The sequence below is a fragment of the Amblyomma americanum genome, chromosome 3, assembly GCF_052857255.1.
Source record: "Amblyomma americanum isolate KBUSLIRL-KWMA chromosome 3, ASM5285725v1, whole genome shotgun sequence".
Classification (NCBI taxonomy): domain Eukaryota; kingdom Metazoa; phylum Arthropoda; class Arachnida; order Ixodida; family Ixodidae; genus Amblyomma; species Amblyomma americanum.
The window spans coordinates 68,680,777-68,703,388 of NC_135499.1; the positions used below are offsets into that span (position 1 = coordinate 68,680,777).

Below are 22,612 nucleotides of genomic sequence, written 5' to 3' on the forward strand. Positions count from 1 at the left end.
ACTTTGGTTGGATTCTCTAGTGGATCTCCGCATTCTTATCCATAGAGCGCCACACTTCTTAGGAAGTGTTAACCTGCGTATCAATCTACTTAAGCTCTTGGTAGGAGACCTAACCACGTCTCCAAAGTTTAAAGTTTTTTCTATGACCTTCCAACCTTTCAAATAGCCGACAAAGCAACAAACCAATTAAGTACTTGGGCATCACCTTTGCCCAGAAGTCAATTCCCCGAAAGAGAGTGATCTGCTACACTTAATAGCTAAATCGTTCCTCAAACTGTTAATGAAATTCAACAGCTGGTGCCCACTGGTCATGCCAGCCTTTTTATACAGAACATCCAACTCCTTATTACCCTCCACCTAGGCTGCACACATTGATAAACTTTGCCGTACAAAAATTGTGACTACAGTAGACTCCCGTTAAGAATTCCCGGACAGGATGGACAGTGTAATTCCATTTCGTAGGTTTCCGTAGGATTTGATGTAAAAAAAAAAATACCCACTTCAGATGAACTGTTTAGTGTGTGATTCAGTTAAGAGGAACTTTTGGTGCGACCGTGAACCCTGGTGACCCCCCCCCCCCGGGGAGAGAGAGAGAGAAACTTTATTGTTGGAGAGGAAGTCAGGGCACGCCCCTGGGTCTCCGCACGACCCCACTGCACTCAAGTGTTTATGTCCCTAAGGTCCATAACACTGGCAGCCCGGCTGGTGGCGATTGTCTGCACGGCCGGGTCCTCCGAGCCCGGGGAATGGCACTCACAGGGCATCTGCATGGCACTGTCAAGTAAAGGAAAAATCTACAAAATGCTTACACAGAGGGAAAGGCACCTAAAAAATATAGCTTCCATGAAATTTCGCAGCATAGTATGGGGAAGCTGTTGTGTGGCGGTGTGTTCTTGGTGGCATCGTACGCGTGTCACGCGCCATGCGTTGCCACCTGTGGACTAAAAGGAGTGGAGTGCATCCGCTTGTTCACATGGGGCTTCAACAGTTGGGAGCCGAATTTTCAACTGACACGGTGTCACAATATGTGGTACAGTGGCATAGAGATGGCCAGATAATACTGTATGAGCATCGCGTGGCCACTGTCTACGGTGGACAGAAAGGCGAATGGTGCACCAGGCTAACATCCTAGTCGAAATAAAGAGGAAGAAATGGGCTTCAGTACAGCATGTAATGCGAAGGCAAGGTAACCGATGGTCCTCAGGGGTAACAGACTGGATTCCAAGGTAAGGGAAACGTAGCAGAAGGCGGCTGAAAGTTAGGTGGGTGGATGAGATTAAGATGTTTGCGGGGATAGATTGGCCGCAGTTGTCACAGGACAGGCTTAATTGGAGAGATATGGGACAGGCCTTTGTCCTGCAGTGGGCGTCGTCAGGCTGGTGGTGCTGCTGATGATGATGATGATGATTACGCTGCGGAAGGAGTGAGATAAGAGAGGTGCATGGCTACCCAGCTGTGCACCTTCAGGGCACTCGGAGCCTTAAAAACTCTCATTCAGGAACAAGAATATTGCAAAAAGCAGTTGCTACAGAAGAGAGGGAGCGAAAAAGAGCCAGTGAAAAAAAAATAAATCTAGACCAGTGCTGTTTTCAAATAGGATAACATGACTTCGTTTCATGTCTTCACTGTTCAGCTCACTTCATGCATAGTGCCATACATATGTGTTTCATTTGCAATTATCCTGCAACTGCAAGGTCATTTTTTTTTTCTGTTTTCAAATAACACATATCTGGACATGCATAGTATGCTGATGTATCTTTTTTGAAGCACTTCTGGTGAGACGAACTTCTGATTGATTAGAAAAAAAACATTCTCTGGTCCCTTCAAGTTCGACTTAAAGAGAGTTCTCCGTGCTCACTCTTTTCCGCCAAATTTTCTGAGCTACCACATCTAGACTCCTTCCAGATGCGGCGATCTTGGCTTCATACAACTGAAGCGCATCGCTCTAACTTTGCATTTCAAACGGTTCTGTATTTTCGGATTCCAGCAAGTGCTGGAAGTTACCGGAAGTTTGCTTTCACAACTACTCGTGTGGGAAAGCGACTGCCAGTGCAAGCGAGCGTGGGAAATGGCACGCAATTTGTCCTCTCGCCACTGGCATCTTTCACAGCCACATGCAATGATACGGCTCTGCTGACCTTATAAAGCCTTCATTGTGCTCACCCACTTGAATGCTAATGGTCCAGCGCAGCAGGAAGTGTAAAATGTGCAAGTAAAGGTTTTTTTTTAATAAACCCAAGGTAATAAATTATGGGTTCACATGAGGGCACATATGTGAGTAAACATGGTTGTACAGGCCCAGCATCCTGCTTCTGTCATCGGTGCAGCGACAAACCTGAAGCCACATTTCACGTTCTACAAGAGTGCTCTTCTGTGCATCTCCCCCTCACAGAGTGTCACAAATTCATCTCAAAATGGGTAGCTCGCCTAGCCAGGGAGCATGATAGCACCACAAGAATAATTGAAAAACCCGTCTACACAAATCATAAAGGGACCTGGCTCAAGCCCTGTATTGTGTTAGTAGACTTTAACTCGCGTCACCATTGTCTATGCTGCTACATTCTGGGATACAGACGAAGGAGTCCAAACATAGAAGTGCACTGAAAAAGCAGTTAAATAGGTGTGTCTCCAAAGGCTTTCCTGCAGGAAGAAAATTCAAATCACTTCGCATTGCCTTTGGCACTCGCAGCTTGTCTTGCACTTAGAGTTCATGTAAGACTATCGAACTGACAACGATTGATGTGGCTTGACTATTGTGCCTGTGTTTTACAAGGCAGCCTCATGTGCCTGTATCAAATTAGCAAGAACGTTATTGCATGATTTTAACCCATCCCACTTATGACTGAGACACTGCATGTCCGTACACACACACGCAGGCCATCGCCATGCCTACGCACACAACCACGAGCCACCTTTGGACACTGTGGCGGTGGTCTACACAGATGCCTGCCTCACGGAAACTGTGGGCTCCACAGCAGCAATCTTCCTCCACCCTTCCCTCTCTACGACCAGCACTCACGCAACCGGTCCATACACCTACCCACCCTCCACTCTCGCCCTAGAAATACACGGGATCGCCAATGTCATCGCACACTTCATCAGCCTACCCCCCGCACGCGCATACGTCATCTATACAGACCCGCAGGCAGCTCTGCGTGCTTTTCATGAAAGAGCCCTCCCCTTCCCTGCCCAATCGGCCTTAGATGCTGCACTCACAGCTCTGAGCCGACGACCGGTGACCCTTCGGTGGATCCCTAGTCACGTTGTCCTTCCCGGCAATGAGCTGCTCACCAGCTTGCCTGCGATACCATACATTGGGCGGCGGGGATCCCAAGAACGAGCCAACCGACGGTGCACACAGTCAGGGCTTACAGCGTCACGGTCACGAATACTACACGCAGCAAAAATTGGGTTTAGCCGATTTACCACTGCCACACCGAACCTTATCGATCCGCGAGGCTCGCATTTTTTGCCGAACACAATTTAATCTCCTTCATACACCAGCTAAACTTGATTTGTATGAGTACACTTCCACACCCCAGTGCTCAAACTGTCCATGCACGCATGCAAAAATAAAACACTGCCTTACACAGAGCCTCTGGGCCTTCCAGTCCCCCACCTATCCTTTCCCCCCACCCCCACCATGGCCCATCTGGCTCACCTCCCAGGACCTGAACCTGCAACGCGCCCTTGTCACTTTGGCCCGGGACCTGTTAAATGCCTAACATCAAGGCTGTTTTAATAAACATGTTGCACCACTACCACCACCGCACTGCATGGCATGCATGGCATGGGATATTGGAACACTACCATTCTCTTGAGGGATATTGGAACACTGCCGTTCGTGATGTGAGGGTACCTGCCAAATGTGCCCCACCCCATTCTTTTTGTTCTAGTTATTTCAGTGATCTGGACCTGTGGTCAATACCTGCCCTAAGTAGACGTTTATATTTTTGAAATATCTAAATTTCAAAATTTAAATTTTGACTGATTAAAATAAAATTCATATGTAAAGTTAATTATAAATTTTTATTCTGAATGGAAATGTTAATTTATGTTCATAGTTTATTACTCTAAAAACAATACTTTAAAAATTCAGAAACAAAAGGTATCAAGCCCTCTCCTATTTGAAAAAGAATACAGTGGAAGGCACTGGTGCATATCTTCTTGCGTGGACCTCTTTTGTGGGCAGAGCAGGGAGTGCAATTTAGTTTGTAAACAAGAGTATTTTTGTTGAGAAAAGCTCTTTGAAGCTAAGCTAACAAAATTTTGCATAATTGAGGACCAATGACGGCCCTCGACGAGTGGCTCAGCCAAGCTGTAGACTAGTTTAGTCAGTTTTTAACACTGATACATTTTGTGTTCAATGCTTTTAACTTGAAGGCAACAGAAAACTGGTTCGAAATAAGAGGAGCCTTTTTTATGTATTTTATGTTGGCAGGATGAATGCCTGAATAAACTGTAAGTTGGTATCTTAAAACAATTTTTATTTCTTGCACAATCCTTATTTTAATTACCACAGAGGTGTTCTCTCTTATGTGCAGTCCAAATATGCAATTAGATTTTGAATAGCTGAACTGAAATATAAGTTATAAGAAGATTTGTGGTTTTAATTGGGCTCTTCATTACAGGCTGTTAGCCAAAAAATGTTTATAAATTATTCGAAATAATTAAAGAACTGTATCATCCAAGATGCACTTTGTACAGCTATACTGTTTTTAAGCTTACCTCAGTGAAGATACATTGGTAAAAGAATGCATGAAATAGGTTGTCTGGTAATTTAGGAAAACAACTAATTAAAGTAAAAGGTCGGTGGTTAGGGAGCGGCTTCAGAATTGCGATCATGCGAATTGGAATGTCATTTCCAAGTTCGTGCTGTGCTTTTCAGCCATGTGACTATCAAAATAGTAGCCTTTTTGTACTTTGGAACAGGAGGCAGCAGAAAGTTAGGTCGGTGGATGAGATTAAGAAGAGCTGGCCCAGGACAGGGTTAATTGGGGAAGTATGGGAGAGGCCTTTGTCCTGCAGTGGGTGTGGTCAGGTTAATAATGATGATGATTATATTTAGTACTACAAACGGTTTTTTGGAAAATAGGCCTTTTTGCAATTTTATTCGATCTCAAGACCCGCATCCCCACTTAAGAAGTTATGGCGTACTGTACTGTCGAGGACAAAAGTTTACAGGACGAGACTTCCGGAAAAAACACTTATTGTAGCTCCACCTCGCTATTCAATCACTTGACATTGTTACCAGAGGAAGGAGCGTTTAGGCCTTTAATACCTGCATACTATATCAGGTAACTAGTTATAGGGATGCAGCTACAATAAACATTTTTCCAAGAACTCACTTCCCGCAAACTTTCGTGCCTGATAGTACGTGCCCTTTAAGGGGGAAGAGAATCTTAGAATAAAAATTTTAATAATGAAGGCACAGTTATGAAATCTTCAGAGAACATGTATTTTTGCATGCTGATTCCAAATATGTAATACAATGTTATGTAAACAAGTCCTTGTGCATTTATGTAATATGTTAGGTAACTTTTTGCCGAAAGCTTTCAAGAAATTTTGCTGCAGAGAACTTGCTGAAATTCATGCCGTTCATTTCTTTTGACATCAAGCGATGCAATAAAGGTAAAATTATCATAGAAGTTGAGGTATAGAGTTTTGAAGCTGCCACTTCAGAAACACGAAGAAAAATTTGCATTCCTGTTTCTGAAGTGACAACTTCAAAACAAAACTCTAAACTGAACTTGTGTGATGTGTACGGTAATAGTTTCACCCTCATTGCATTCCTTGATATTAAGAGAAACCATTGGTATGCGTTTTAGCAAGCTGTCCTGATCTAAATTTCTCAAAACCTACCTCTCCGCAAGAAGTTACTTACCTTATTACATAAGTGTGCAAGAACTTGTTTTACATTAAATTAAATTACATATTTGGAATCAGCATGCAAAAATACATTTTCTCTTAAGATTGCGTAATTGTGACTTCATGAATTTTCTTAAGACCCGCTTCTCCACTTAAGACCATGGGACTATGAGATTTTGTCTCATCAGAAGTGCTACCAGAAGGCTATGCAAGCATGCAAAGTGTGTACAAGTACTACCTGTTCGACGAAAACCCTGAATGAAATTATCTTGCAGTGAGGCGATAAGAACTTTTCCTGCACTGTGCATGAAGTGAATTTAATAGGGAGGGCATGCAACAGTCTCGTTACTCGACTTCAGAATGGCATTAATCTGTTTTCTATCAACATCTCTTTTTCTCTTTGGGAGCAATCTCTGTTTGTTAGTTTTCTATGTTTTGCTTCCCTCTGGCTCTGAGTGCTCTGAAGGTGCCGTTGCTGGCTGACCATGCAATACAGGGCTTTAACTCTGTTTCTTATCTCACTCATTCTGCAGAGCACTCCTTCTCTGATTTGCACTCCATTTCCTCCGCTGAAGGCAAGGAGTGGCACGTGATATCCGGAATGCAGAGATCTCTATATTGCGCACAGGCTGGTGATGGTGTCCTGCTTTTCCTACTTCTGTGAATCTTCGGGTGAATCTGCAGGGAAGATTTAATATTTGTTCTTGTCTCGAGAAAGGCCTATGGACATCTTGGAAGCACTGCTGATGGAGTCGTCGTTCATGGTCATCGCGAAAGCTTGTCTTGACCAAAGGCTGTGCAAAGCGGTTTGTCTTAAGCAGATTTTTTTTTATATTGAGCATGTGAGAAACCATGTTAAATGTTCTCTCATTGTTGTTCTTAACCGAGTTCATCATCTTAACGGGAGTCTGCTGTGTTTGCTTTCCAACCAAAATTCTGATATACACACTCCTTAGTGGAGGTTAATAGGGAGAGAGGTTTTTGTTATGCAGTATATATTTTCTCTCACTAATGGTAATGCTCGTGCTCTGTGATTGAAACCTATGAAGTCCATTTATGTTTTGGAATGTGAACCAGTTTGATGTGTCGGCTTGTTTGTTTGGCCTTTGCGGTGGTGGATGAGCAGGTAGAGCATGCCGAGGAGATGGGCAGCTTGACGGCGGAGGGCCTGCTCCGCGGCCACACCTACCCAGTGGTGTGTGCCCAGGCGGTCACGGTTGCCAGCACCCCCGGCCAAGAGGCACCCCCTGAGCAGTCGCAGCTGCGCTTGCTCCGTCTTCACAACCCTTGGGCGATCACCTTAGGCCGCGGGTGGGTTCCCCGCCCTTTTCTGCATGGCTGGTACTGAGCGTTCATTGTGCCTAGTTGTAAAACTTCCCGTGGGTCCCATGTTGCACACCGAAGGCTTGCACGTAGTCGGTAAGGCTGCATCTAAGCTCCTGCAGGGCCCCGCAAATTTCTGCACCCCAAGATTCTGAAGTCTCACCTGAACTCTCTTTATTTCTGCTCATTAGGCAATTAACTGAAAGTGGTTCTAAGCCGTGCCTCTGCTTTCTGCTCTGCATTTTTCTCAGTTGCAGTAGACTGTCGTTAAGATGAGCTTGGTTGGGATTGATTCTTGGATAAAACAATGTGACAACAGATGATTGGTTCTTCCATGCACTCTGTGTAAAAAGAAAAAAACCTTCTTGAAGGTGCATAACCACTTCATAGTTCTGAACGGCATGCAACCGGCTGCACTTTCGGCTAAGGTGCAGGTCAACAACACTGGTGTTCACATTGACTAGTGCAACCTGCAGGTCGCTTTCCCGGACGGCCTCGTTTGGAGTGAAGGTTATTGGTTTTGTTTGCTACTAGTGGCAAGAAGCCAGATGTAGAATAAGCTTGGTAGAATAAGCTTGGTACAGTCATGGTGTTAGCATTGGTTGTCCCGCATATACTCCGGTTTTTAATATTTTAATTAGCTCGCAAAAACAAATTCATGGCGCCGACGATGTCACCATACAGTGGCGGTTTTTAGCAGTGGATATGACATCATTGGGCGGGAGCTTGATGATTGGACAAAGAGTAAATATCCTGCAAATTATGTTAATAACTAGAAATATATTTTGTCAAGTTTTTGTGTTTTATATTAAATCAACAAAACCAACTTGTGTGCCTTAGATAAAAGCGCTGTAAAGCAGGTACAACAAAAATACACCATCAGAGGCTCTGGCTTTTCTTTTGCATCAAAGGACTTTGCGCATCTCTGTACACATCCTACGACCTAGCACTCAACACTTATGGCTACTCTCTATGTATCCGAGAACGGCTTTGCGGAATCGATCCGATACAGCCATTGCACTCTACAAACGTTCGTTTCGGTCCCAAGGAAGGATTCAAAGAAAAAAGCCATTCGTTTCACATTTAGCACTGCACATCACCGGGTGGCGGTGCCAGATGGCGCCACGTTCCTGTCAAGAGCGCGCGCCTTGCTTGCCATGACCAATCAGTGCGTTCCTAGTGGTGGGCCATGGTACACGGTAAGCAGTTTCGGTACACACTATGCCAATTGTATCTAGTATCTTGCGCAGGCCACCACTGCGTTGCAGTATCTCCCGCTCGGGTTCGGACCCATAAGTTAGGGAACGTCACTGATCAGTGTTCCCTTCTGCGCCGTCGACGTCACGATGAAGCATAGCTGGGTCAGCTGGGCATTCACGTGGTTGTTGTAACCATGAAAACGAGGCTACCAGCCTTGGCAAGGACGAGTTACAGCGATTAGGGAACCATAGTGTGCAAACTTCCGCGACGTGCTCAGATAGGCTGTTTCGATTGGCCCCACCAGTGTCGTCGTTGGGAGAGTGAAATGGAAATGGGAAGCCCCGGGAAAATCGAGTTGAGGGCAGCATTTTCTTTGCTTGTATTTTGAAATTTCTTCATTGAATAACTCCTGTTCTTATGCATTGACTCCTGTAATTTTTTTTTGAGTCAGCGTCTGTGTGACATTAAGAATCCATGTAAAGTGTAGCCGGCATCCATTCAAGCAGTGTTTCGCAGCCCCTTTAAGGGGGGAAGAGGGTCTGGAAAAAAATTTTAATAATGAAGTCACTAGTATGAAATCTTCAGGGAACATGTATTTTTGCATGCTGATTCCAAATATGTAATTTAATTTCATGTACGAGAAGTCCTTGTGCACCTGTGCTGTATGTTCTGTTCCTTCTTGCCGAAAGCTTTAAAGAAGTTTTGCTGCAAGGAACTTGCTAGACTTCTAGATTTCATGCCATTGGTTTCTCTTGACATCAAGGAATGCATTAAGGTTAAAATTGTCATCCTGCCTCATAAAAGTTGAACAATACGGTTTTGAAGTTGTCACTTAGAAAGAGGAATACAAATGTTTCTTCCTGTTTGTGAAGAAGCAACTTCAAAACCGTATAAATCAACTTCTGTGATATGCAGGATAATAATTATTTCCTTATTGCATAGCTCGATGTCAAGAGAAGCCATTGGCACGCATTCTAGCGAGTTCCCTGCAGCAAAATTTTTTTTAAAGATCTCGACATAAAGTTCCAGAACATATTGCATAAGTGCACAAGGGCTTGCTTTACATAAAATTAAATTACATTGTAACGACCATTATCATCGCGGCACTGCACCTACCGTGCAGGCAAGTGCAAGCTTGCGATGCTTAGCTCTGTCAAGCGTGAGCATCGAATGCTGGTGAGCTCTTGAGGACAGCGAGCAGTTCGCATGCTTCGCTACCCAGCTGGCTAGGCCATCACCATGCCGTCTCAGCCCGTCATCAAGTACAATAAACGTGGCCGCCATCATGCCTACATTTCTGGTGACCACGGACGGCTCCTGAGCACCCAAAACCGGCACAGCGCAGCCTGCTTCAGATTTCCTGCCCTTCGCCGCCCCGCCTTCTGTCACTGCACCACGCCTTGGCCCTGGGCCCCAGTGGGGGAACTCGCCAGCCCATGGTAGTTCTTCCGCTGTTCTACGAACCCTATTCAGCTATCTGGTTCTACCAGGCGGAAGCAACCATCTACACTAGGTGGTGTTGCATCACAGGCAACGCAGGCTCTCCCCATCTGTGACTCCTTACCGCCCAGCATTTTCCCTCACTGCGGCACTCAACTACTACGCCTTCAAAGGTGCTGTTCTGTGCTTTCATGACATCATGCAGGTGTTCCCCTCACCTCTGTTCCCCTCGCCTCTGTTCCCCGGCGCCGTATCTTCAGAGCCGCCTCACCTGCAACTGCACCTGTGCTTATCGCCTCAAGGCCTTCCAGGTCCTGACTCAAGCCCGGCACTTTCCCATTACAATGCCCACACATCCACGACTACGGCGCATGTGGACATTGATTTTACATCCTTCTGTCTTGAGTGCCGTGTCTCTTGGCTCGCGCAAGTCGAGGCTCGTTTCTTCACCCACAAAGTGACCTCCCAAGGGCAACACTACGCTCTCTTAAAGGCGGCCCTGCCACATGACTGCCTGGACTGGCTTCACGGTGCAGCACCAGGAATTGTCTGTATGACAAGCTGCAAAAGTTGATCCTCCATTACAGCGATGTAACGTACTCCAAAGCTCCAGTTGACCCTTTTGCGGCTTCTGCCTCCACAACTAACGAAGCTGAAGTTTCTTCCAAGTGCCCCAACTGGCCAAACACAAGCCAGCACACCAGCTGTCGACCCACCTCAGGCAAGCAAGGGCTTATCTCTGCCTGTTGTGCTGGCCTCGCAGAATTCCCTGAGAGCTGAGGTATTGTGCCCCACTTCAGGTACAGGGTCTGCAGTGCAGCTCCCTGTCACAACCACTCCAGTTATGGCCCCCTGTGCACAAGCACCTGCACATTTTGTTGTGGACACTACATCCGAAGAGTCTTTGCTGTCCCCGCAGGGGGGGCATCTGCTTCATGCAGATGTTGGCGAGTCGCGACACCATGGGTTCCTGAGCATCCACAGGGACATTCCCGCAGGGGGATGATAGTGAGCAGTGCGTCACCACGGACCCGAGCGTCTAGTCGTGCGTGGCATCGCCATGTCCGGGGAAAAGGAGATCCTGGTGGTTGAGTGGATGCAGAATTTTTGGACCTTTAAGGCCCCTTTACGGAGGCAACACACCACTTTGGCCCCAGCTTTCTGTAGACGGCACCTCCGGCCTGACCCAAACGGGGGAAATCGGCAGTCACCTTTTCCTGTCCTCTCCTGTCACTCTCGTATCTTCTTTCTCATAACTCTTCTGTCTCCTCCTTCCTTCTTTGTTTTTCCTTCTTTCCTGGCGGCTAGGGTTAACCTTGTGTGGCGAACCACCCCCTGCATTTCGTCATATTTGGTTATAACTACAGTGTACAACTGGCGTGGGCAGGGCTTTCTTCTAAGTTCCTGTCCCGTGTCCTTGTTGGGCCCCATGGTGGGCGGTTGGCACCATGGTCGAACAGCATACCCATTTTATGGCTTCCAATTCCTCGAACTCTAATCGCCCCCGACAAAACAAGGTGGACCGAAGTCACGGCAGACTTTCTGCAAAGAACAAAGAAAACTTTTGCTAAGTACCATGTGATTAGGGCATAGCCAGGGGGGTGGCTTATGGGGCTTTAGCCCTCCTTGAAATTTTTTCGTACTGTTATGCACCGCCGACCGACCAAAACAACCACTGGCACTGGAAATCATGCTGGATTTTGTCTAAAATGTCTTTTTCACGCTCGAAAAGACATTTCGGTGTGAACATTGTGGACTCGGGTTGGATTGCATGGCAATTAACGCTCATGCACCTGGAGTCACATCATGCAAGGAACCCCATCCAAGCACAAAGTTTCAAGGTCGTTTCGATGAGGAGCAGGCTCGTCGCGGCATCTCGCGGCGGCCGCGGAATCTACGGAATGCAGAGATTTCAATTCTGGAACTTTATGGATATAAACTTCTCATAAACTTTGTTCTTCACGTAGCGAAGCAACAAAACCAATACAAGTAAGAAGCTCTGTTTCTTTAGTTGTATAAACACACAATTAGGAAAACATATGACTATTCATTAGCCTTTAAAATTGCAGAAAATTTTGCCATTTCTTATAACAGTTAGCATCATGATCAAAGTTATCATGCGATTACGAAATTTACGAGGGCATCATTAACCAATCTGACCGACCTTGCTCATTGAAAGCCCGGCCCACACGGCGTTTCCCAACAAACACTCTCGGATGTTGGGTAGAGCAACTTGTCCCATCATGTGTGGCTTTAGTTTATCCTTTTCTTTAGCTACCTGCTTTTACTTCTTTTTTGAGTCAGACCGATACCCTTCATTAATTTTCTATGTGGAATGATTGCAGTCACTTTGCATGCAGCGAAAATACACATTTTCGTATTGATTTCTGCATTCTTCCCCTATTATTCTATCCATATGGTGCTGTCGCAACCGCAGCATGGCCTAAATACATATCAGGATTTCTGCGATCATAGCTTGATTTTTGCAGGATAGTCCGTCTTTCTATGCGTAAAGGTTGCTATCTGTGATTGTGCAACATGTTTATTTGGCTTGTTTGACATATTATATACAGCAACTTTAACTAAGGCATGTAGATTTATTAGAGAATATACGTGTATTTAAATATCTTCTTTCCATGTTTTCTGTATACATGCAGTGAACTTTATTTCCAGCAACGCTTTTTTGCCCTTTCTCAAGCTGTATCTCCGCATTTGTGATATTCCATTTTACCTTCGCATTTCTAGTGTATATTTTGCAGAATTCCTGGTTTCTGTATGTGCTCTCTGTTGCGACTATAATTTCGGTGTAATTACTTGCAATACCCGACTGGTGTAGCTGCAGCCGCGCAATGCACTGGAATGAAGGACAGTGTCACTGAGATTTTTTCCTGGCCATTATATATGTACAAAATTGTAAACAAGGTTCATGAATGACAAAGATTTGTTAAAATATTTGTCCTCAACTTGATTATTCATATCAGGGACATGCACTACTTTGCTGGTTTCCAAATGATATAGTTCTAAAATTCATGAGACATTTTCTTTACTTACTAAACAGACAAAAAAGATGGAAGCATTCTTATCAGTTATTATGAACGGCAGTGCGATCCGGGGGTGTTGGTAGCCGATACAACAGCCAACGTTGCTCGCACATAGTTTCTTTTTGGCTCGGTTCGACACATTTTACTTGACTGCCAGCCACGTTTTACCTTTTTTTAATGTAGCGTTTTGTCAATTGTCACTTGTGCTCCGGGGGACGGTAAGCATTCAGCGCTGTTCATGGTTACATTGAAGATGGCTGTAATGCTTTACGCCGAAGAATTGAACAACTATGTGCCGGGCTGCAAGTTAGACATTTCAGAATGAGTGATACAGGTGTGGCGGCTGTGGCAAGGAAAAATTTTAAGTTGTTCTACGCGATGACGTGGTACAGTTGTGTGCGAAGTGCGGTATTTCGAGTGCCGACAACGTGCTGTGGTTGTTTGTGAAGTGCGGGAATTTGCTGGATAACGACGTTAAGACGACGGGCTGTGGGACCACAGCAGTGATGGTGATGGCAGCGCTACTGAGGATGATGGCACAAACGTGAACGAATTGTCCAGTGTCTAATACATTTTCATTTTGAAATGTGCCCATGGGAACTCTCCTTTTTTTTTTGTGACATTCGATATGTTGAGGTCGACTTAAAAACATGTAAATGCGGCATTGGGTGCATAATGCAAAGAAAAATAATAAAATTGCCCTGCCTACATGGTGCACTAAACATCATACAAGTCAACCGAGCGGCATGGGAAGTGAACGACGCTTTGTGTTGTAACTCAGTAGCACTTGTACCACCCATCTGCTTTCCTGCAGCACTTTCTTTTGAAATAATGTTTCACGGTGAGGTAATTGGCCAGTCATGGGTGGCGAGGAATTCATTTGACCAAGTGCAGTGACTAGAATTCTCAGTGATGTATTTCACTCATCCACCTCTCAAACCAGCTGTACTTTGTACTATTCTCCCTTTATGCCCTCTTAGAGAAAAACCAATCGGCTATGTAGTTCTAGCTGCGAACGCTCGGAAATGCTTTTTTCAGCACAATTTGTGGCCACATTCAGGAGTTGTGAGGTAGCCAGAATCTTTAAAACACCATTGTGTAGCGTTTCCTTCGGTCGTGCCGTAATGGAGGGATGTGAAAAATATTTGAGTCTGTTCAGGATTTTTCAAAGATGCCATAAGCACATGGCTCTTGTGGGATTACCTCACACTTTGCTCAGTGGCTTTGGCCGATTTTCTTGGCCCTTCTTTGTTTTTACATCACGTCTTTTGTGCACAGTCAGCAGTCAGTTTTTTTAATGGAGAAACTACCGGGTGTCTCCGTAACGAAATTCTCCGATTGGTTGAGAAGGTCATAATGTCATCAGCACCGCAAAATTTGTAAATCTGAGGACTAGAATGTTTTACCTTCCACTGGATTATCATATGAAATTATACTAACTCTAACCACTAATTCTGCCGCCGCGGTGGCTCATTGGTTATTGTGCTCAGCTGCTGGCTCGAAAGACGCAGGTTTGGTTCCGGCCTCAGTGGTTGCATTTCTATGAAGGTGAAATTCTAGGGGCCTGTGTACTGTGCGATGTCAGTGCACATGAAAGAACCCCAGGTGGTCGAAATTTCCAGAGCCCTTCACTACGGCGTCCTTCATAGCCTGAGTCGCTTTGGGACGTTTTTTTAAACTCCCATAAACCACAAAAATCTAACCACTAATTGACATTGATCCACACACTAATTCACATTAGTCCACCCACTAGTCCTAGCTAATTGATTTTAATCAATTTCCTGGGGTGGGCCTAATTCTAAAATTTTGGGGGTTCTTTCGAACTTTTGGGGGGTGGGCCAACTTCTAAATATCTTATTTTCCTCTTTGAGAATGTGGTTAAGAATGCCCCCCCCCAAGTTTTTTTTTCTACAGCAGTATTTTTTCTGCAGACCGCCAGTGACAAAATGCTTCTGTAAGGCCTCATCCTTGTGTGCTGGCTGTTCTCCATCCTAGGACGCCCCTCTTATTGCGGTGTAGTGGGAGGAAAGCCGTGTGATGCAGAATTGTTGCACTGAGGGCTCAAATGACGTCTCATTGGTTGTACACTTATTTGCTGTAGCGGTTTACGGAAGCCGCATCGTATAGTTGCAAAGCATCATAATAAATCTCAAAACTTGAAAAAGCAATGTTCAGGTCAGTGCTTTGCCGTGTTTCCCTCAAGTAAATCGACTCTCTAAGGTAAGCACTAACAAGAATTCTGCATCAACAGGTTTCGAATGGAAACGCTTAGCATTATTGGCTACCAAGTTTCTCTCGTTTTTGGTTGGTACCTCGACAAGATGGTGTGAACTGCACTCTAGAGTGATTTACTAGGCAACGAAAGGGGCGACACAATTGGGCAGTTGTGTTCCCTTTCATCTTGTCCTTTGGCCCCACCAGCATTTGGCACCCTATTTATATCTCGTTATGTGATGGATGGTGGAGTGAGCAAAGGGGGTGCGATGAGCAGTGCAAACGTTTTGAAAGCACTGCTCTCTGCGGGCATGCTCCCTTTCTCGCAGGTCGGCCAAGTGGTCCCGTCTCTCAGAAGCTGAGCAGGCCAAGCTGGGCATCCAGCAGCCCAATGAGCACGAGTTTTGGTGAGCCAAGTTTTGTCACAGTCAAGGGTTGAGGAGAATGGCGCGGGTGAGTGTGTCAAACCAAGCATGCAAAATGGATTCAGAAAATCATTAAAATGGTCGCCTTTGTGTCTTACGCTAGCTCTGTATTGATGGCAAGTTTATCTTCATTTTGCTTCTTTTGCTAACATAAGCGCTTAGAAGTGCTTGGATTGCATCGATTTGCTTACACGGTGACTTCATGTGGAAGTTTTAATCGAACCTTGAAAGCGCCGTTGGGTTGCAATGTCTACTATAAGGACCCAACAAAAATTGCATAAAAAATCGTCGGTAGAGTGATCAAAATTTATTTTCTAGAATCTTAGCCTGCCTTCGAAAGTTTTCTGCTCCTGGATATAAATTAGCGCCTCAGGGAAATATGCAGCTGACTTTTGAGATCAACGAAAAGAGCCACCAGTCAGCACAAATTTAAATTTAGCTCCCCATCTCTGTTTGGTGTAGCAGGGTTTGAAAGGTGTGGTGGCCCACTCCAAACACGAATACGCCTTATATGGGAGGGAAAAAAGGGAGTATGCTGTCCTCTAGCGCACACCGTTTTAGAAAATTGGGTGTCAGCTTACCCCCTTTTTTTACTCCTTTCTGTGTCTAGAGTGCACCTTCTTTCTCCTTTGGTTGCAGGATCTCCTTGGAGGACTTTGTGCTGGCCTTCACAGACATGTGCGTGTGCCACCTGCCCGGGCGTGGCGGCTGGCGCGAGGAGAGCTTCCTGGGCGAGTGGACTGTCGGAGAGCGTGGCAGTGCACTAGATCGAGCTGGGGGTTGCATCAATTACCGCTCAAGCTTCCTCCGAAACCCACAGGTTGGCCACTGTCCTCTTGTATTGAAAACCATCTGGCTGTAGCCTGCTGCTGAAGGACAGGGTCATGGGGAGGGCTGCTAAATGTCTGGGCTTGTTGGTAGCTCGTGGTCAACAAAAACAGCATGGGAAAGAAACGGCTGAAGGAGCAGCACAGGATGACACTAGTGCGACTTCTTTGTCTGTGCCTTTTCCGCACTGTTTCATCAACTATGACAGGAGGAAATAAAAGGCATACACTGACAGAAACGAATTTCCGCGGAGTCTGGAGCTAGAGGTGGAAACATTGCATTAAAATGACTCAAAGATCTGAGCCATAGTCTGAAGGTGACAAAAAGTTGGGGGCGTGGCAGCTCTAGAGCAGACCTTTCACGACTGTTTGATGCTCGTATACAGCGTGTGCCGCAATTAAACGCATGCCATAGAATGTACCTCACAGCTAAATCAGTGAACTGTTCAAGCTCAAATTTCGCACAGAAATGGCATTTGGTCGGCAGAATTGTTTTGTACCACATTTGTTTGGGGTTCTTGCCTGAATCAGCAAGAAACAGTCGGATATTCACACCGTCTGCGGTGACGACAAAACGAATCGGGCCGTTCTCTCAGCGATTGCACCAGTGGCGCCATCGCCTTTGTCGGCTGTGGAGATGTGGCAAAGGCGGTGGGGGAGTGTTTTGCGGGAGGTTTGCGGATGCTGCACCACGAAAGTCTTCAAACTTTGCACTTTTGGCCAAACTAAGCTTTTTGTGTTCACTGATTAAGCAGATGCTGAAGAGTCTTCAAACCTCCCGCAAAAGACCCCCTTCCTTGGCCTAATCTCCACGGTCTACCAACGAGATGGCACCACCGGTGCAATCGCTGAGAGAGCGGCCTGTTTCGTTTCATCGTCGCCACAGACGATGCGAATATCCGACTTCTTCTTATTGATTCAGGCAAGTACCCCAAACAAATGTGGTAAAAAACAATTCTGCTAGCCAAATGCCATTTCTGTGCGAAATTTGAGCTCAAACAATTCACCGGTTTAGCTGTGAGGAGCATTCTGTGGCATGCATATAATTGTGGAACAGTCTGTATATCCCTGTCCTGGTGTCAGCCACGTTCCTTCCTTGCATTGACCTTCTTTTGGAATAACGTCTCTAAGGGAGGAAGCTGGCCTTAGAAAAAAAAAATTTTGTTTATGAACTCAGAATTCTGAAATCTTTAGGGAACGGGTTTTTTTATGTACTGATTTTGACTATATCATTTAAATTCATTGAAAAGGAGCTCTTATGCACTTATGTAATATTTTATGCAGGTTTTCTGCAAATACCTAAGAATTTTCGCTGCAGGGAACTTGAAGTGCATGCTATTGGTTTGTCTCGTCATCAGAGAATACAATAAAAGATAGTTGTCATCCTGCATATCACAGAAACTGGGTTATGGGGTTTTGATGTTGCTGCTTCAGAAATGGCAAAAAATATTGCCATCATACGAATACTCTCCATTTGTGATAGGGCAGCTGCAGGTGGCATTGTCCCCGTGGACAGCAATGTTCAGACCTGGGGGAGCTTGCAGCTGAAGACACCTTTGCTGATATAGCAGATAGCCAGGACACCACTGATGCAAACTGTGACAAAGACTTAAAGGAACCTGTGCGCATGTGCTTTAAAGTGCTTCATGCGCTCAGCATGGTTCGTCGCTATTGTGTGTCAATAGAAGGGGCTGTGGTCTCAGCTGTTTGGAGACCATTGATGACGTTGAAAAATGTGTTCTCTTCGAGACAATGAGGCAGAGCAGAAAAAATTCACACTTATTTCGCTCGATAACCTGCGTGCAGTAAATGGTATCATAGAAATACATTTTTTCCACCTAGTTTGTTTGTATGTTGTTAGGGGGGAGACGGCTCTTGGAGGCTAAAAAATCACGAAAAAAATCGATTTTTCAAAAATGGAATTTTCGAAGTCTGCAGCTGTTTCTCTACCAGCCTGTGAATTTTCTAATCTCCAGAGCCAATATTTGAGCTGTAAAATGAGGATAAAACTTCGATCCGAGCTCTCTCTCGGCAGATTTTCGCACAATAATGGGGCTTTTTCTGCGACATCCTATTATCGTTTCACTGCAGCGATCGCGGCCATCTTGGTTTCATTTGGAAGAGCTGCTTTTCGTTTTGAATTTCGCGCAGTTGCTGCTCTTTTATGCTTATTGGATGAGGGAGAAAATGCCGCCAAAAAGCAGTCGCAACGCGTGATGCTTTTCGCTAGTCGGTGCACGTGACTGAAAGTTGCTATCTGATGGGCTGAAGGGTCTCGTGTCGTCTGCTGGAAGCGTCTGTTGAGCGTAAGCGGTAGCCATCTTGTCAAGGTGTGTTCGCTGGTGCATCTCGCGACGATGTCAACGCCGGCGCCAAAGTTTCGCACGACTCACAGATATGGGAAAAAGAGGAAAAAATCGCTTATTAGCAACATCTGCCAAAAAAACACAAGCAAGAAGGCTGGTGAAATGGAGGTTGAGGCTGCCCTGATCTTATTTCAGCGTTCCCTGCAGCAGCACAACCTCCGTTATACCACAATGCTGTCTGACGGGGACAGTCGCACGTTCCCCGCTTTGGAAGAAGCTGAAGTGTATGGATATATTGAAATCCATAAGGAGGATTGTGTGAACCACGTGCAGAAACGCATGGGCACTGCTTTGCGCAGCGTGGTTACCAAACAGAAAGGTGCTGCTGGAGAATCGCTTGGTGGGAGAGGCAAGCTCGCGCAAGATTTGATCGCTGAATTGAGCTCTTATTATTCGTGGGCGCTCAAATCCCACATAGGTGATGTGGAGGCCAGGCACAAAGCTGTGATGGCCACCTACCATCATGTGACGTCCAACGACTCCACTTCAAATCACAGCCTCTGTCCAACAGGCCCTAATTCTTGGTGCCGGCAGAATGCGGCAGAGGCCAGAGGCGAGGCAATGCCACCTCATCGGCACAATCTACCTCTTCATGTCTGCAATGCCTTACTGCCTATATACGAAAGGCTTTCAGACAGGAGACTGCTAGAACGCTGCCAACGAGGCAAGACTCAAAACAACAATGAGAGCTTGCACTCAATGATATGGTCCCTTGCTCGAAAGGAAAGGCATGCCTCTCTCTTCACAGTGCAGGCTGCTGTGGCTGAAGCAGTGATGAAGTTCAATGCAGGGAGCGAAAGAACTGCTGCACATATACTGCAAGAGCTCAGCCTAACGCCTAGCCCCCAGACAACCAAGTGCATGCGGGAAAAAGATGTCCAGAGGAAAACAGCATCTGTGCAGAAGCGCAAATCTGCAGAAAATCTTCAGCGCACACTGAAAAACTGCCATTCCAATCACTCTGGTCAGACAGACTACGTCCCAGGAGGCTATTAGGTGTCTGCTAATGCCAGTATGTGAATAAATTTGAAGTACTTTGCCATAAACAACACTTCTTTTGTTTTTGCTGTTTTTCTCAAAATAGAAATTTTGGACTCGTAGCAAATCCCAAATTAGCATATCTCAGCATATATGGCAGATAGAACCACAATTCTTTTTTTAGCACGTAGCCATATGTGTACACTAGGCAATGTTGGGAGCAGAATTTGTAATTAAAGTTCAGAAATTTTTTAATTTGCCCTATTTCTCGATTGCAAGTTAGGCGCTATTTGTACCTTGAGTTTCAATGTCTTTAAAAATTACTTATGACGGTAAAATCAAAAAACTGTTTCCAACATTTCATCCCTTTTGGTTTGTAGAACCTAACAAAGTGCAATTTATTAACTTTTTTAATGTGCTTTTTTTCTTAATTGCACTTATTAATAAAGGGCATTAATTAAGTGTATCTCAGGAACTAATCAGCCTATCATGCAACCAATGACATTTTTGGAATCAGCACGAAAAACTAGTCAAGGGTGTGTAATTTGATTAAATTTGGTGCAGAAACAAAAATCTTTTCTTTAAGAGCAGTCTCCCCCCTTAATTTACTGCTACTTTTATATTGAATTACTCGGTATATATCGAACTCATAGGTGTTTTTTTGTGAGTTCGATATATGTGGGTTTAACTATACCAGTGGTGGTTTGCTAATTCCAATATATATATATATATATATATATATATATATATATATATATATATATATATAACCATTGCTTATGAAATTGCTAAAAACTTTTGTTAGTGCTGCTCCCAACCTGCCAAGCTTTCCCTGCTCATAAGGACATAAGGAGACATGCACGTGAAAAAAAAAAAATACTGATTTATGCCTAAAAATTGTATTTTTGTTTTTTGCCTTTTTTATTATGTATAAACCTTTCTCTTTTATATCCAACAATGCCAGCGTCAAACATAGATGCGAAATGACGAAAACTGCAATGCAAACGTGCCTAGTGACCAATGCAAGAGCAAAATCAAGCTACTTTCAGGACTGTAACAAATTTGAATTGCGGCGTTTCCCACCACTGTAGCTCTGCTGTAGGGTAGAGAAAGCCTTCTTCTTTCAGACAGGTCCTCCGGCAGTTTCGTAGCTCAAAAGAAAAGAAATCCGAAACTACTGTTTTCGTGTCCCCAACAAGCTGCATCGCCACTGTCTCTTTGAATAATTTGGAATGCATTTTTCTTCGTTTATCATTTTCATGCAACCTCAGTGCTTGGGCACGACATTCTTGCACTTATACGTACTTGTTGCTTCGCAATGAAGTTTGGAACGTATATGCTTTTCTATGTGAAAATGCAGCTGTAGTGCTTTGATTACAATTTATAGTTTTGAAGGGGATTAAAATTCTTTACAACTACTGTTGTCTCATTAAAAAGGGCCATTCTGAAGAGCTGACGAAAAGGAAATAATGGCGCTTATTGAAACACATACCAACCAGTCCGTATTATCCTTCTTCTGAAATTCTGAAGAGTAATGATTTTTTCTATCGCTTTTTTCTCACTGCATAAAAGGAATCATAGTAAGCAAAATAGGATATTTTTTAGGGCTGTCATATGCCCGTAGTCGTGGCAGATAAGTGCCCAAAGACAAAAACATCCCTCTCGCTTTCTCTCTTTCTCCCTCCTTCCCTATTCTTTGAAATGCATCATTTGCAAAAATGTAACCAAGCAAGACAGGCAAAAATAGGAAGCAAATTTTTAGAAAACTGGCAGACATCTCTCCACTGTGAAATTTTCAGCCTCCTGGCACAAATATTAAAGGGAAGCTGAAACGGATTTCAAATCGCATGAAACGCTGTGGTTGGGAACAAAGGACCTTGAAAATCATGTGTGTAATTTTTTTCCCGATTCTATCTGTAAACAGAGCTGCAATCGCTTCTTAAAAACCCGCCGCCGGCACGCCCTCGTCGTTTCCGGAAGCGCCGGGTGGGGGGACGGCAAAACCGGAGAACTGGTGGAAGTGACGCCATTCACGGAGAGTCGGCCGGCCGTCCGGCTGCGCTTCTTTTGCTGCGGCCCGTGCTTTGGCGAACCACAGACAACCGTAATCTTCTGCCAGTGCCGTTTACTTTCTCTCGTTCGGGCATTCCGTGTAATGCTTGAAGCCTGTATATAAACCAGTTTGGAATGGTACTCCTTTCGAACAGCGCTCAGCACACAGCTTGGTAGAATCCGTTGGTAGTTCTCCCACAGCCTCTTCCACGTTAACCAGACAATCTGGTGGTACGCAGCATGCCGAAACTGCCTGCACAAAATATGTGCATCAACATTTCTTTTTTCGTTATATTACTTTCTTACCTGTTTGTAAACTCTGCCTCTTCCAGCTGGTTCACATCCATGCTGAGCTAAGGCCACTTCCAGCACTGTCTTTGAGGCACACAGTCTTGAACTTCAGTAGAGTCAGTTCTTGGGCTAGTTGGTAATCTTGATTCACGTTCATAGTATTCCAGCGCAACGGCACATAGCCAAAGAAAAGAAGACGGAAAAGAAGAAAAGAAAAAGGACGAACACAGCGCTGTGTTCGTCCTTCTTCTTTTCCGTCTTCCTTGGTTTGGCTATGTGCCGTTGCGCTGGAATACTATGAACGTGAATCAGTCTTGAACTCTTTTGAGCTCGTTACGCACTGTGTGCCTTTTGGGTTTGTCCTGATTGCTTGCAGCTCATGGCAGCACAAGCAATTCTCTTAATCTTTCATCAGCGCACAGCACATGCCGCTGCACCTAACTGAACAAAAAACCAATTATATCAACCTAGTATACTTGAGCAATGCAAACATTTGCATTAATGAGCGCTTGGTCATGGCTGACGATCGACAATGGCGCCAGAATTCATGCAAATCTGTTCTTGAGTCCGAGCGGTAAAGTGGTCGA

General features: G+C 44.9%; 1 protein-coding gene across 2 annotated transcripts in view; it reads left to right on the forward strand.

The window, feature by feature from the left end:
- Positions 1 to 22,612, forward strand: part of LOC144124651 (calpain-5-like) — a 109,579-nt gene that overhangs the window by 46,307 nt on the left and 40,660 nt on the right. For both annotated transcript variants that reach the window (XM_077657457.1, XM_077657458.1), the window contains exons 6-8: positions 6,995 to 7,179; positions 15,416 to 15,493; positions 16,151 to 16,331. In XM_077657457.1, the coding sequence (XP_077513583.1) occupies positions 6,995 to 7,179; positions 15,416 to 15,493; positions 16,151 to 16,331 (444 nt within the window). The remainder of the gene's footprint in view (positions 1 to 6,994; positions 7,180 to 15,415; positions 15,494 to 16,150; positions 16,332 to 22,612) is intronic.